General features: G+C 41.7%; 1 protein-coding gene across 3 annotated transcripts in view; it reads left to right on the forward strand.

The window, feature by feature from the left end:
• LOC115174062 (solute carrier family 45 member 4-like) overlaps positions 1-15,406 on the forward strand; it is a 65,276-nt gene extending 49,870 nt beyond the window's left edge. For 2 of the 3 annotated variants that reach the window (XM_029732705.1, XM_029732704.1), the window contains 5 exons: positions 3,288-3,467; positions 3,588-4,756; positions 5,052-5,151; positions 5,815-6,026; positions 13,600-15,406. In XM_029732705.1, the coding sequence (XP_029588565.1) occupies positions 3,288-3,467; positions 3,588-4,756; positions 5,052-5,151; positions 5,815-6,026; positions 13,600-13,962 (2,024 nt within the window). In that variant the 3' untranslated portion in view covers positions 13,963-15,406. The remainder of the gene's footprint in view (positions 1-3,287; positions 3,468-3,587; positions 4,757-5,051; positions 5,152-5,814; positions 6,027-13,599) is intronic. The other variant, XR_003871718.1, reaches the window with a different exon arrangement.

A 15,406-nucleotide genomic window follows, 5' to 3' on the forward strand; every position in this document is an offset into this window, starting at 1 on the left:
CTGACTACACACAGACTGACTACACACTAACTACACACAGACTGACTACACACAGACTGACTACACACAGTCTGACTACACACTAACTACACACAGACTGACTACACACAGACTGACTACACACTAACTACACACAGACTGACTACACACAGACTGACTACACACAGACTGACTACACACTGACTGACTACACACTGACTGACTACACACTAACTACACACAGACTGACTACACAGACTGACTACACACAGACTGACTACACACTAACTACACACAGACTGAGTACACACAGACTGACTACACACAGACTGACTACACACTGACTGACTACACACAGACTGATTACACACAGACTGACTACACACTAACTACACACAGACTGACTACACAGACTGACTACACACAGACTGACTACACACTAACTACACACAGACTGACTACACACAGACTGACTACATACTAACTACACACATACTGACTACACACTGACTGACTACACACTGACTAACTACACACAGACTGACTACACACTAACTACACACTGACTGACTACACACAGACTCAGTACAGACTTCTTTCTTTCTTCAACTTGTACACCTCTCTTCCTCTTCTGTGGTCATTGTTGATTAGCTAAATATTTTCAGAATAGTTTTTCCCCTTTAATGAGAGGTTCTGAAAAATGACTTGTTTGTTGTTGTGTGCAGGGAGTTCCTCTGGGCTCAATGTTATGATGGAAATTCACTACTAAGAGTTTACATTCCCAGTGAAATTGACACTAATGACGCTTACGATAAGGCTTTGGCTTTGTTTTGTTTTACGGCAATGAAACACAAGCTTTCATGGCTGGTTTGTATTATAAATTATATTTTGATGAATAAGATGCTTGTTTTGATAACTCTGCATTGGTGTGACCAGAACAGGAGTGTTCCGATGAGGTAACATATAGATGCGGTAACATATAGATGAGGTACCATATAGATGAGGTACCATATAGATGAGGTAACATCTTGATGAGGTAACATATAGATGAGGTACCATATAGATGAGATAACATAAAGATGAGGTAACATATAGATGAGGTACCATATAGATGAGGTAACATCTTGATGAGGTAACATCTTGATGAGGTACCATATAGATGAGGTAACATAAAGATGAGGTAACATATAGATGAGGTACCATATAGATGAGGTAACATAAAGATGAGGTAACATAAAGATGAGGTAACATAAACATGAGGTAACATATAGATGAGGTACCATATAGATGAGGTACCATATAGATGAGGTACCATATAGATGAGGTAACATATATATGAGGTACCATATAGATGAGGTACCATATAGATGAGGTAACATATAGATGAGGTACCATATAGAGGAGGTACCATATAGATGAGGTAACATATAGATGAGGTACCATATAGATGAGGTACCATATAGATGAGGTAACATATAGATGAGGTACCATATAGATGAGGTACCATATAGATGAGGTACCATATAGATGAGGTAATATCTTGATGAGGTAACATCTTGATGAGGTACCATATAGATGAGGTACCATATAGATGAGGTAACATAAAGATGAGGTAACATATAGATGAGGTAACATATAGATGAGGTAACATCTAGATGAGGTAACATAAAGATGAGGTAACATCTAGATGTTCTCTGTAGCCATAAGGGTACATATGATCCAGTCAACCTTGACGTGTTTCCTGGTCTTTGAGGTGATATATGTCATAAATGTCAGTGTGTGCCATGAACCAATGTCCTTTGGGGTAATACTAAACCTCTGGGTAAGACAAGGTCACAGCTTGGACCAGACAAGGGCAATGTGAGTAGTCACACACCACGTAAGGCATTATGGGCTATGAATGACCTAGGGTATATAGTGGTGTGTCAGGGTTTCTGTTAGCCAGCAATAGCCAGATTTGGGCCTAAAAATAAATAAATAGAACAGCCGATAAATAAAATTGACACCAGCCGGGAGAAGAAGAAAAAAATCTAATTGCGAAATAATGCTTTTTAGCCTCTTAATTGGTGGAAATACATTTGACTGGTCTTGCTTATCGGTCTATAGGTTAATTTGCATAATTGAATGGAATTAAATTGGCGTGTGTGTGTACAGTACATTTGTTATGTATCTTATTTATCACGTGTTCGGCATACAGATACAGAGCCTTTGAGCAGAAAAATCTGTCAGACAGTTGAGAGCTGCTGCAGCATCTCAAACAGTAAATACATAGGCAACGGAAGGCAGGCTTCCTCAGCACGTTACATACCTTTCTACATTTCTAAGGGTTATTTTCATCTGTCACATGAAACCTCTTGCATATGGGATGCACTTTTGACTGTGTTTTCCGCTAATAGCATAATGAACATTCGCACATAGCTTCCTGACTTGTGTGCGTTGCTGTGCTTATAATGTAAAGAAATAATAGTTTATCAACATTTTAAAGTTAAACATTCTGATCTGTTGCATCAGACTTATTGCTTTTTATCGTTTTTTTTATGTAGCCTAGGCCTACTGGTTGTATGAATTTGGGATCTATTTTGTGTGTGTGTGTGTGTGCCGTGTGTGTGTGTGTGTGTGTGTGTGTGTGTGTGTGTGTGTGTGTGTGTGTGTGTGTGTGTGTGTGTGTGTAAGAAGGCGTAACCCACTAATCGGGTATTGATTCACATGTGCAAATCTCTCTCAATCGCTCTCTCCATCTCTCTCTCTCCCCACCTCTCTCTCTCTCTCTCCCTCTCTCCATATATCTCTCTCTCCCTCTCTCCATATATCTCTCTCTCCATATCTCTCTCTCTATCCATATCTCTCTCTCCATATCTCTCTCATCTCTCTCTCATCGCTCTCTCTCTCCATATCTTTCTCTCTCCATCTCGCTCTCATCTCTCCATCTCTATCTCTCTCTCTCCATCTCTCTCATCTCTCCATCTCTTTCTCTTTTTATCTCTCTCTCCATCTCTCTATCTCTCATCTCTCTCTCTCCATCTCTCTCTCATCTCTCTCTCTCCATCTCTCTCTCATCTCTCCCTCTCTCTCTCCCTCTTTTCATCTCTCTCCATCTCTCTCTCCCTCTCTTTTCATCTCTCTCTCCATCTCTCTCTCTCTATCGATCCAGCAGTGTGCTCCTAGTTGGAGAGCTGAAAGGAACTAAGATGGATATTGCTGGAATGGTCTCTGTGTCCAACTTTCTCTCTGTCTGTGAATTAGGCCTATGGTTTTCTGAACCTGTTGTACCAGCTAGGATACTAACTCAGTCTCTGGTTGTGTTCAAGGTCTTGCCGTCGGCGACGTGCCAAATAACCAGCCCATAGGGATCGTTCTGACGGTGCTCGGAGTGGTGGTGCTGGACTTCAGTGCAGACGCCACGGAGGGTCCCATAAGGGCCTACCTACTAGACGTGGCGGACACCGAAGAACAAGACATGGCCCTCAACATCCATGCCTTCTCCTCTGGTATGAAACACGTCTTAGTAGCAGGATATTTCCATGCACATACCTGTGTCTGTAATGTCTGTGAAAGTTTTGATAGATTGAGTATTCTCAAAGAGGAAATGATGTGTGTGTCTGCGCCAGGTTGTGGGGGAGCGGTGGGCTACGCGCTGGGCGGTCTGGACTGGACCCACACCTTCCTGGGCTCAATCTTCAAGTCCCAGGAGCAGATCCTCTTCTTCTTCGCCGCCATCTTGTTCACCATCTCGGTGGCTCTGCATCTGTTCAGCATCGAGGAGCAGCGGTACAGCCCCCAGCAGGACCGGCTGGACGAGGAGGCTGACGCTGCCTCCTCCACTGCCAACAAGGTCAACGACACCCTGGGGAAGCTCCACGGCCACAACACCCCCCACATGGAGCTCATTGGAGAAGACGACATCTATGACCCTTGTGACCGTTACGAGTTCTACGGAGAGGGGGGCGAGGACGGGCGCTCGTTGCGCGACATTAACATGGACTTCCTGGGTGTGGAGATGGTGAGGTCCAAGTCTGACTCTGTGCTGCAAATGACCGATGCATCACTAGATCACCTGGACCATGATGCTTTGTTCCTGCGCCACATCGAGCCCTCTATCTTCACCGACCACCTATCATCCTACCACGGCTCTCCACCACGCCGCAGCAGCAGCACAGGCAGCCAGGACCTCCTCAAAACCTCCAAAAAGATCTGCCGGCTGTCCCAGTTTCTGCAGGAGCAGGACCGCGACGGGGAGGAGGAGCTGCTCAACAACCAGGTCAACGAGCAGAAGACGCCCAACGGCCGGGCGCACGCCAACGGCTTGGGCAAGGGCGCCAACGGACACGCCCGCTCGGTCATGAAGACCTCGGCCAGCACCAACGCCTCCACGCGGCACCGTCGCCACATCTTCTACCGCAAGCCGTCCTGCACCTTCTCCTACTACGGCCGCGTGGGTTCCCACCGCTACCGCTACCGGAGAGCCAACGCCGCGCTGCTCATCAAGTCCTCACGCAGCTTAAACGACATCTACGAGGTGCAGCGGAGACAGAAGAGGAGACAGCAGAACCCCAGAGCGCGCCACCAGTCGGGCAACACCAACTCCAGCGGGGACACAGAGAGTGAGGAGGGGGAGACGGAGACCACGGTCAGGCTGCTGTGGCTGTCCATGCTGAAGATGCCTCCAGAGCTGATGAGGCTGTGTGTCTGTCATCTCCTCACCTGGTTTTCCATCATAGCTGAGGCCGTCTTCTACACTGACTTCATGGGCCAGGTCATTTACCACGGAGACCCCACGGTAAGGCTGCTGGGACTCCAAGGTCATTGTGTCACGTTATTATAAAGACAATTGTATTTATTTTGGGCAAAGCATTATTTTTGGGCATAAATGTACATTTGTATTTTTTCCTTGTCTTCTGCAAATAAAAAACTATTGATCACACAAAAAACTCACTCCACACCAGATTTTCTTGCCGACCTGTGATTTGAACCTGCTGAACTCTGGTTGCTGGCCCGCTTCTCTAACCTCTGGGATACCAGCCTCACATTCTCTCTCAGTAACTAAGCTGACTTGTTTTATCTCCTCTCTCCAGGCTCCTGCTAACTCCACGGATCTGCAGAACTACCACAAAGGAGTTCAGATGGGCTGCTGGGGGCTGGTCATCTACGCCCTGACAGCTGCCTCCTGCTCAGGTCGCTGACCAGTCACTGAGTTGAATGATGGATGAAAGGAAGGATGGATGGATGGATGGACGGACGGACGAATGAGCGAACGAGTGAAAAAACAAATAAATGAAGTGACCAATGAATGAATGAGCGCACATGCCCATACACAGGCATGTGCAGGCCGTGTGCTTTGAGGCAGCTATAAAAACGGTACTGAACAATGTGCACACAGTCTTCACCCAATGTGCTATCTGTGGCTCTGTTCACGTGCTGGAGGGTTAGACCGTGATGAGCTAGTGAGCTGAGACGACCTGTACAAGTACAGTCAGACTACTCACAAAGAGCTGTACAGCCACCCAGGATCTAAACACCCAGAGGAAGTCACAAGAGGAATGTTGTACTAGCTACTGGTCACTAAATCGTGGTGAATGCCATCCAGTTAAGCCACGGTGTGGATAACACTGGTGTTACCTAAACCAACGAGGCCACATGAAATCTAGGTTCCCAGGGTCGCTTTCGCTTCTGTTTTCGCTTCTGCTTTGCTTGCTCTTTGGGGTTTTAGGCTGGGTATCTGTAAAACACATTGTGACACCTGCTGACTTAAAAAGGGCTTTATAAAATACATTTGATTTAGCATCTCCTTGTTATATTCACAAATTCTTATAAACAATTATATTCTGTTGTTTGCAGCCGTACTGCAGAAGTACCTGGACAACTTTGACCTGAGCATCAAGGTCATCTACGTCTTGGGTACGCTGGGCTTCTCCATCGGTACGGCTGTCATGGCCATCTTCCCCAACGTCTACGTCTCCATGGTGATGATCAGCAGCATGGGCATCATCTCCATGAGCATCTCCTACTGCCCCTATGCCCTCCTGGGACAATACCATGAGATGAAAGAGGTAAGGATCTATACTAGTTAGTTACACACTGATGTAACAGGTTAGTTAGTTACACACTGACCTAACAGGTTAGTTAGTTACACACTGACCTAACAGGTTAGTTAGTATACCCTGACCTAACAGGTTAGTTAGTATAGACTGACATAACAGGTTAGTCAGTTAGTTACACACTGATATAACAGGTTAGTTAGTATAAACTGACATAACAGGTTAGCTAGTTAGTTACACGCTGATATAACATGTTAGTTAGTATGTTAGTTACTATAGACTGACATAACAGGTTAGTTAGTTAGTTACACACTTATATAACAGGTTAGTTAATATAGACTGACATAAAAGGTTAGTTAGTTACATACTGATATAACAGGTTAGTTAGTATAGACTGATATAACAGGTTAGTTAGTTACACACTGATATAACAGGTTAGTTAGTATAGACTGATATAACAGGTTAGTTAGTATAGACTTATGTAACAGGTTAGTTAGTTACACGCTGATATAACAGGCTAGTTAGTAGATACTGATATAACAGGTTAGTTAGTATAGACTGATATAACAGGTTAGTTAGTATAGACTGATATAACAGGTTAGTTAGTATAGACTGATATAACAGGTTAGTTAGTAGACACTGATATAACAGGTTAGTTAGTATACACTGATATAACAGGTTAGTTAGTATAGACTGATATAACAGGTTAGTTAGTATAGACTGATATAACAGGTTAGTTAGTATAGACTGATATAACAGGTTAGTTAGTATGGACTGATATAACAGGTTAGTTAGTATAGACTGATATAACAGGTTAGTTAGTATAGACTGATATAACAGGTTAGTTAGTTACACACTGATATAACAGGTTAGTTAGTTAGTTACACACTGACATAACAGGTTAGTTAGTTGAAACTGATATAACAGGTTAGTTAGTATAGACTGATATAACAGGTTAGTTAGTTACACACTGATATAACAGGTTAGTTAGTAAACACTGATATAACAGGTTAGTTAGTAGACACTGATATAACAGGTTAGTTAGTATAGACTGATATAACAGGTTAGTTAGTATAGACTGATATAACAGGTTAGTTAGTTACACGCTGATATAACAGGTTAGTTAGTTACACACTGATATAACAGGTTAGTTAGTATAGACTGATATAACAGGTTAGTTAGTAAACACTGATATAACAGGTTAGTTAGTATAGACTGATATAACAGGTTAGTTAGTATAGACTGATATAACAGGTTAGTTAGTTACACGCTGATATAACAGGCTAGTTAGTAGATACTGACATAACAGGTTAGTTAGTAGACACTGATATAACAGGTTAGTTAGTATGGACTGATATAACAGGTTAGTTAGTATAGACTGATATAACAGGTTAGTTAGTATGGACTGATATAACAGGTTAGTTAGTAGACACTGATATAACAGGTTAGTTAGTATAGACTGATATAACAGGTTAGTTAGTTACACGCTGATATAACAGGTTAGTTAGTTACACACTGATATAACAGGTTAGTTAGTATAGACTGATATAACAGGTTAGTTAGTAGACACTGATATAACAGGCTAGTTAGTATAGACTGATATAACAGGTTAGTTAGTAGACACTGATATAACAGGTTAGTTAGTATAGACTGATATAACAGGTTAGTTAGTATGGACTGATATAACAGGTTAGTTAGTATAGACTGATATAACAGGTTAGTTAGTATAGACTGATATAACAGGTTAGTTAGTATAGACTGATATAACAGGTTAGTTAGTATGGACTGATATAACAGGTTAGTTAGTAGACACTGATATAACAGGTTAGTTAGTAGACACTGATATAACAGGTTAGTTAGTTACACGCTGATATAACAGGCTAGTTAGTAGATACTGATATAACAGGTTAGTTAGTATAGACTGATATAACAGGTTAGTTAGTATAGACTGATATAACAGGTTAGTTAGTATAGACTGATATAACAGGTTAGTTAGTATAGACTGATATAACAGGTTAGTTAGTTACACGCTGATATAACAGGCTAGTTAGTATAGACTGATATAACAGGTTAGTTAGTAGACACTGATATAACAGGTTAGTTAGTAGATACTGATATAACAGGTTAGTTAGTATAGACTGATATAACAGGTTAGTTAGTATGGACTGATATAACAGGTTAGTTAGTAGACACTGATATAACAGGTTAGTTAGTAGACACTGATATAACAGGTTAGTTAGTTACACGCTGATATAACAGGCTAGTTAGTAGATACTGATATAACAGGTTAGTTAGTAGATACTGATATAACAGGTTAGTTAGTTACACGCTGATATAACAGGTTAGTTAGTTACACGCTGATATAACAGGCTAGTTAGTAGATACTGATATAACAGGTTAGTTAGTATAGACTGATATAACAGGTTAGTTAGTAGACACTGATATAACAGGTTAGTTAGTATAGACTGATATAACAGGTTAGTTAGTATAGACTGATATAACAGGTTAGTTAGTATAGACTGACATAACAGGTTAGTTAGTAGACACTGATATAACAGGTTAGTTAGTATACACTGATATAACAGGTTAGTTAGTATAGACTGATATAACAGGTTAGTTAGTATAGACTGATATAACAGGTTAGTTAGTATAGACTGATATAGCAGGTTAGTTAGTATAGACTGATATAACAGGTTAGTTAGTAAACACTGATATAACAGGTTAGTTAGTATAGACTGATATAACAGGTTAGTTAGTATAGACTGATATAACAGGTTAGTTAGTTACACACTGATATAACAGGTTAGTTAGTATAGACTGATATAACAGGTTAGTTAGTATGGACTGATATAACAGGTTAGTTAGTATAGACTGATATAACAGGTTAGTTAGTAGACACTGATATAACAGGTTAGTTAGTATGGACTGATATAACAGGTTAGTTAGTAGACACTGATATAACAGGTTAGTTAGTAAACACTGATATAACAGGTTAGTTAGTATAGACTGATATAACAGGTTAGTTAGTATAGACTGATATAACAGGTTAGTTAGTAAACACTGATATAACAGGTTAGTTAGTATAGAATGATATAACAGGTTAGTTAGTAGACACTGATATAACAGGTTAGTTAGTAGACACTGATATAACAGGTTAGTTAGTAGACACTGACATAACAGGTTAGTTAGTATGGACTGATATAACAGGTTAGTTAGTATAGACTGATATAACAGGTTAGTTAGTATAGACTGATATAACAGGTTAGTTAGTAGACACTGTTATAACAGGTTAGTTAGTATAGACTGATATAACAGGTTAGTTAGTATAGACTGATATAACAGGTTAGTTAGTAGACACTGATATAACAGGTTAGTTAGTTACACACTGATATAACAGGTTAGTTAGTATAGACTGATATAACAGGTTAGTTAGTTACACACTGATATAACAGGTTAGTTAGTAGACACTGATATAACAGGTTAGTTAGTAGACACTGATATAACAGGTTAGTTAGTATAGACTTATGTAACAGGTTAGTTTGTATAGACTGATATAACAGGTTAGTTAGTTACACGCTGATATAACAGGTTAGTTAGTAGACACTGATATAACAGGTTAGTTAGTAGACACTGATATAACAGGTTAGTTAGTAGACACTGATATAACAGGTTAGTTAGTAGACACTGATATAACAGGTTAGTTAGTATAGACTGATATAACAGGTTAGTTAGTATAGACTGATATAACAGGTTAGTTAGTAGACACTGATATAACAGGTTAGTTAGTATAGACTGATATAACAGGCTAGTTAGTAGACACTGATATAACAGGTTAGTTAGTTACACGCTGATATAACAGGTTAGTTAGTAGACACTGATATAACAGGTTAGTTAGTAGACACTGATATAACAGGTTAGTTAGTAGACACTGATATAACAGGTTAGTTAGTATAGACTGATATAACAGGTTAGTTAGTATAGACTGATATAACAGGTTAGTTAGTATAGACTGATATAACAGGTTAGTTAGTATGGACTGATATAACAGGTTAGTTAGTAGACACTGATATAACAGGTTAGTTAGTATAGACTTATATAACAGGTTAGTTAGTATAGACTGATATAACAGGTTAGTTAGTATAGACTGATATAACAGGTTAGTTAGTAGACACTGATATAACAGGTTAGTTAGTATAGACTGATATAACAGGTTAGTTAGTATAGACTGATATAACAGGCTAGTTAGTATAGACTGATATAACAGGCTAGTTAGTAGCATCTCCTAATGCAGGTATTTCCAAACTGGGGTGCAATGCCGCTGAGGGTACACCAAATAAAAATGTGATTCACATTAAAAAATATATATTTAAAAAAAGATCTTCACATTTTCTAACAGTCCATTTATATTTTCCAACGGGGATATACATTTGGGTGAGGTTTTTTTCTCGCCTGAGTAGCCTCGTTTCACTGCCAAAATGAAATGAAACCATCTAGTGTTCAGCAAAATAACAACACAATGTCAAATACAGGTAGCCTAGTCAAATAATTAACATCCAATCACATTAACCGTTACTCTCTCGCGGGAATTCCACTAACGGTCCGTATGTAGCCAAATGTAGCTGCTGCTCATTCTGTTTGCTCTAAAATTGATAAATGGTTAAAAAAAGTAAGGCCCGCGTCCATAGAGACACATACCAGCTCTACTGGTAGTACTGCTACTACCAGCAGTATTACACCTGCACCTGTTGAAGACACAAGTTGTTCTGCTTCCACGAGCGCATCCAATACTAGCATCAGTAATTCTACATTTGTTGTTAGCCCAGCTAGCATGGACACTGACAGTTGTGAATCTGATGCAGCTGAAGAGCTCCTGCCCCCTTACCAGGGAAAGCACCGAACAACAGACAGGGACGTTGGACCATCGAAGAGGCGCAAATACAATGAGCATTACATTGATTTGGGGTTCACTTATATTGGGAGTAGTGCCTTTCCTCGGCCACAGTGTGTTATATGTGCAAAAGTACTATCTCACAACCTGATGAAACCTTCACTCTTGCACAGACATTTAGATACAAAACATTCCAATTTGAAAAATAAGCCACGGGAGTTTTTTGAGCGAGTATTAAGACTACTTTTGAGTAGTAAGACATGTACAAAAGCAACAGAGACCATTAATAAGAAGGGGTTAGAAGCGTCTTATATGGTGAGCTACCGAGTGGCTAGGACAAGCAAGCCCCATACTATTGTGGACGACTTAATTCTTCCTGCTGCCGCGGATATGGCTGGGACAATGCTGGGGGAAAAGGCCAAAAAAACTATACAGACAATGCCTTCATCAAACAACACTGTTTCACGACGCATCAGTGACATGGCAGGAGATGTTCTGAAACAATTACTGCTTCGCATACAAGCCAGTGAGTTCTATGCGCTACAGCTGGATGAGTGGCGGGCCTGGCACAGCTCCTGATATATGTCCGTTACATTTATGACGCTCTCCAATACAATCCAACATTGCAGAGTTATGTGCATCCTTTCAAGCACACCCTTCTCATTAACCTGTGGTGAGTTATTCACAATTTTCGATGAACAAATAAAGTTTTATATGTTAGATGGCTAAATAAAGAGAAAAATGATTGATTATTATTATATTATTATTTGTGCCCTGGTCCTATAAGAGCTCTTTGTCACTTCCCACGAGCCGGGTTGTGACAAAAACTCACACTCATTCTTATGTTTAATAAATGTATAGTGTGTGTGTGGCAGGCTTACAATGATGGCAAAAAACAACATTTGAGAGTGCGCTGACCCTGGTGCTAGATGGGGTACACAGCTGGAGGTTGAATGTTTAAAGGGGTACGGGACTGTCCTACTGGATCGGGAACCACTTTTCTACTAGATCAATATACAGTATACCAGATGATGTTCAGAGGTCATGGTATTCACTGTTCAGAGGTCATGGTATTCACTGTTCAGAGGTCATGGTATTCACTGTTCAGAGGTCATGGTATTCACTGTTCAGAGGTCATGGTATTCACTGTTCAGAGGTCATGGTATTCACACCCAGTGTGAGAACATGAGAGCAAAAATTTGGAGGCTTTATTAAAAAAAAATTACATGTCCCCACAACGTTTTGAAGTAAACATACTGAGTGGACATCTCATTAAATATAGTTGAAATCACATACAATAAACAGTAGAAGTAACTTCTGTCGAAGGATGTTATTGCAGACCTACATCAGGGCAGATTGAAGGTGCCAACCGACGGTGGTAATGTTTCATCTTCTGACTGTTATGATTATCCCAACGCTGTATGCTGCTGTGTGTCAGTCCAGGAAAAGATCCAGAAACGTTAACATTGATGTCACTATGCCAAGACTAATGCCAGATGCCCTTAGAGGATGCCAGAACGGGTTATACGCAGGTTGATATAATATCTACATTGTTTTAAATGATGTAACATTTATTTAACCAGGTACAAGTCAGTCAGTTACGAACACCCTGTGTATTACAATGACAATTTAGCAATTATTTTACACCATACCTCTTCTCTCCCTCTCTCCTCTCCCTCTCTCTACTCTCTCTTCTCTTCCTCTCACTTCTATCCCTCTCTCTTCTCTCCCTCTCTCTACTCTCTCCCTCTCTCTTCTCTCCCTCTCTCTTCTCTCCCTCTCTACTCTCTCTACTCTCACTCTCTTCTCTCCCTCTCTACTCTCCCGCTCTCTTCTTTCCATCTCTCTACTCTCCCTCTCTCTACTCTCTACTCTCCCTCTCTTTTCTCTCCTCTCTACTCTCCCCTCACTTCTCTCTCCCTCTCTCTTCTCCCTCTCACTACTCTCTCTACTCTCTCTACTCTCTACTCTCCCTCTCTTTTCTCTCCTCTCTATTCTCCCTCTCACTTCTCTCTCCCTCTCTCTAATCTCTCTCTCTTCTCTCCCTCTCTCTTCTCTCCCTCTCTCTCTACTCTCCCTCTCTCTACTCTCTTCTCTCCCTTTTTTCTCTCCCTCTCTTTACTCTCCCTCTCTACCTCTCTCTCTCTATTCTCCCTCTACCCCTCCATCTCTCTACTCTCCCTCTCTCTTCTCTCCCTCTCTTCTCTCCCTCTCTCTACTCTCCCTCTCTCTTCTCTCCCTCTCTACTCTCCCTCTCTCTTCTCCCTCTCTCTACTCTCTTCTCTCCCTCTTCTTTCCCTCTCTCTTCTCTCCTTCTCTCTTCTCTCCCTCTCTTCTCTCCCTCTCTCTACTCTCCCTCTCTCTTCTCTCCTTCTCTCTACTCTCCCTCTCTACCTCTCTCTCTCTATTCTCCCTCTACCCTCCTTCTCTCTACTCTCCCTCTCTCTTCTCTCCCTCTCTCTTCTCTCCTTCTCTCTACTCTCCCTCTCTCCCTCTCTCTATTCTCCCTCTCTCTACTCTACCTTTGTCTACTCTCCCTCTCTCTTCTCTCCCTCTCTACTCTCCCTCTCTCTTCTCTCCCTTTCTCTACTCTCCCTCTCTCTACTCTCCCTCTCTCTACTCTCTCTCCCTCTCTCTACTCTCTCTCCCTCTCTCTTCTCTCTCCTCCCTCTCACCTCCCCGCTCCCTCTATCCCAGTACATTCACCACAGCCCGGGGAATTCCAAGCGGGGCTTCGGCATCGACTGTGCCATCCTGTCGTGCCAGGTGTACATCTCCCAGATCCTGGTGGCGTCGGCGCTGGGCGCGGCAGTGGACGCCACGGGTAGTGTGCGGGTCATCCCCATGGTGGCGTCCGGCGGCTCCTTCCTGGGTTTCCTCACCGCCTGGTTCCTGGTTATCTACCCAAGTCACGGCGACGCGGAGGCCAAGGGCGAGCAGAAGGCTCTAACAGGGCCTGTGTGCGATAACAGCGTCACGGAGAAACCCAGTGTTCTAAAACTGACAAAGAAAGGTGCCTCCACCACTATGTGTAAAGTGCAGTGCGAGTCCACTCTGTAATTTGATGTGATCGCCAATTCACCGGAAAGGTCGGAGCTTACTGTAACCATAGCAATGCAACGACATCATCAAAAAATAAAAAAACGACATTCCTTTTTTACAACCGTTGCCACCCAATAATCTGCTGATGGCATTTGCTTGACCGACCTCTTTCTCAAAGACACACATGGGCCATGATGTGTTAAGGTTTTGACTTGTATTTCATTTAATTTGGGGCCTGTCTCTCGCTCGTCACGGTCTAAGGACTGTGGTGTGGCGAGGAGAGGACAGCCGTCTCTCCCTCTCAGGGCCACCAGGGGCCGCGATCGAGGCGGTCCAACTGGAAAGGACAGATCAGGGGACAGTGGATACACATGTGACCGACCGACGTTCACGCGCTGAACTGGGATCTCTGGAAAAAGACATGCACTTCACTCTCACTTCCATTCAAAGGTCAAGATAAAGGAAAAGATGAAGAGTCTCTAAGAAATATTATATTCTTCTAATAAGTGAAGCATTTGAAAATGCAGAAAATTGCTCTTTTGATTGAACATGTTTATTTAGTTAACTTTCCTCTATATAATTTTGACATTATGTTGCAGAAGGACATTGTTCCCATCACCAAATGATGGGAACAATGGTGATGGGCCTGGCCCATCACCAAATGGGCCAGGCCCGGTATCATTTACAGGGTTGATGTTTTACTTTTTGGACTTTAGGTTTTTAGTGGCTTTAAGAGGAAACGGCACATGTGTAAGGAGGTGATTTCTCAGTTAGGAGAGGAGGGGGAGGAAGGCATTGTTTGGTAAATCAATCACTTCTCCTAATTATTGTATTTCTAACTGTTATGACAAACTAAATTGTAATAAGACCAGTTACACCACGTGTCAAACTCATTCCACACAGAGCCGAGTGTCTGCTGGTTTTTGCTCCTTCCTCGTACTTGATTGATACATTTAGGTTACTAATTAGTAAAGAACTCCCCTCACCTGGTTGTCTAGGTCTAAATTGAAAGGAAAAACTAAAAACACCAGACACTCGACCCTCCGTGGAATGAGTTTGACACGTCTGAGTTACACTATATCTACTGTACACAAGCATTTCCCAAACTCCTGGGGACCTCAAGGGGGACATGTTTTGTTTTTTGCCCTAGCACTACACAGCTGATTCAAATAATGAATTCATCATCAGGCTTTGATTATTTGAATCAGCTGTGTAGTGCTAGATCAAAACCAAAACGTGCACCCCTTGTGGTCCCCAGGAGCGAGTTTGGGGAAATGTTGATCCACACAAATATATCTTTATCCTCTTTAGTCATTTATACTAAGGATCCTATTTTCCACCTTTCAGAATATATCCTTCTGAGATCACAAGGGCCTCACCGTTGACGGAGAACAGAAACACTTTAAGGAAATGAGAAAGAATCTCAATGCTGCATTGGAGTTACGGAGAATTGCATACCAAA

The sequence above is a fragment of the Salmo trutta genome, chromosome 34 (genome assembly GCF_901001165.1).
Source record: "Salmo trutta chromosome 34, fSalTru1.1, whole genome shotgun sequence".
In the NCBI taxonomy this organism is placed as follows: Eukaryota; Metazoa; Chordata; class Actinopteri; order Salmoniformes; family Salmonidae; genus Salmo; species Salmo trutta.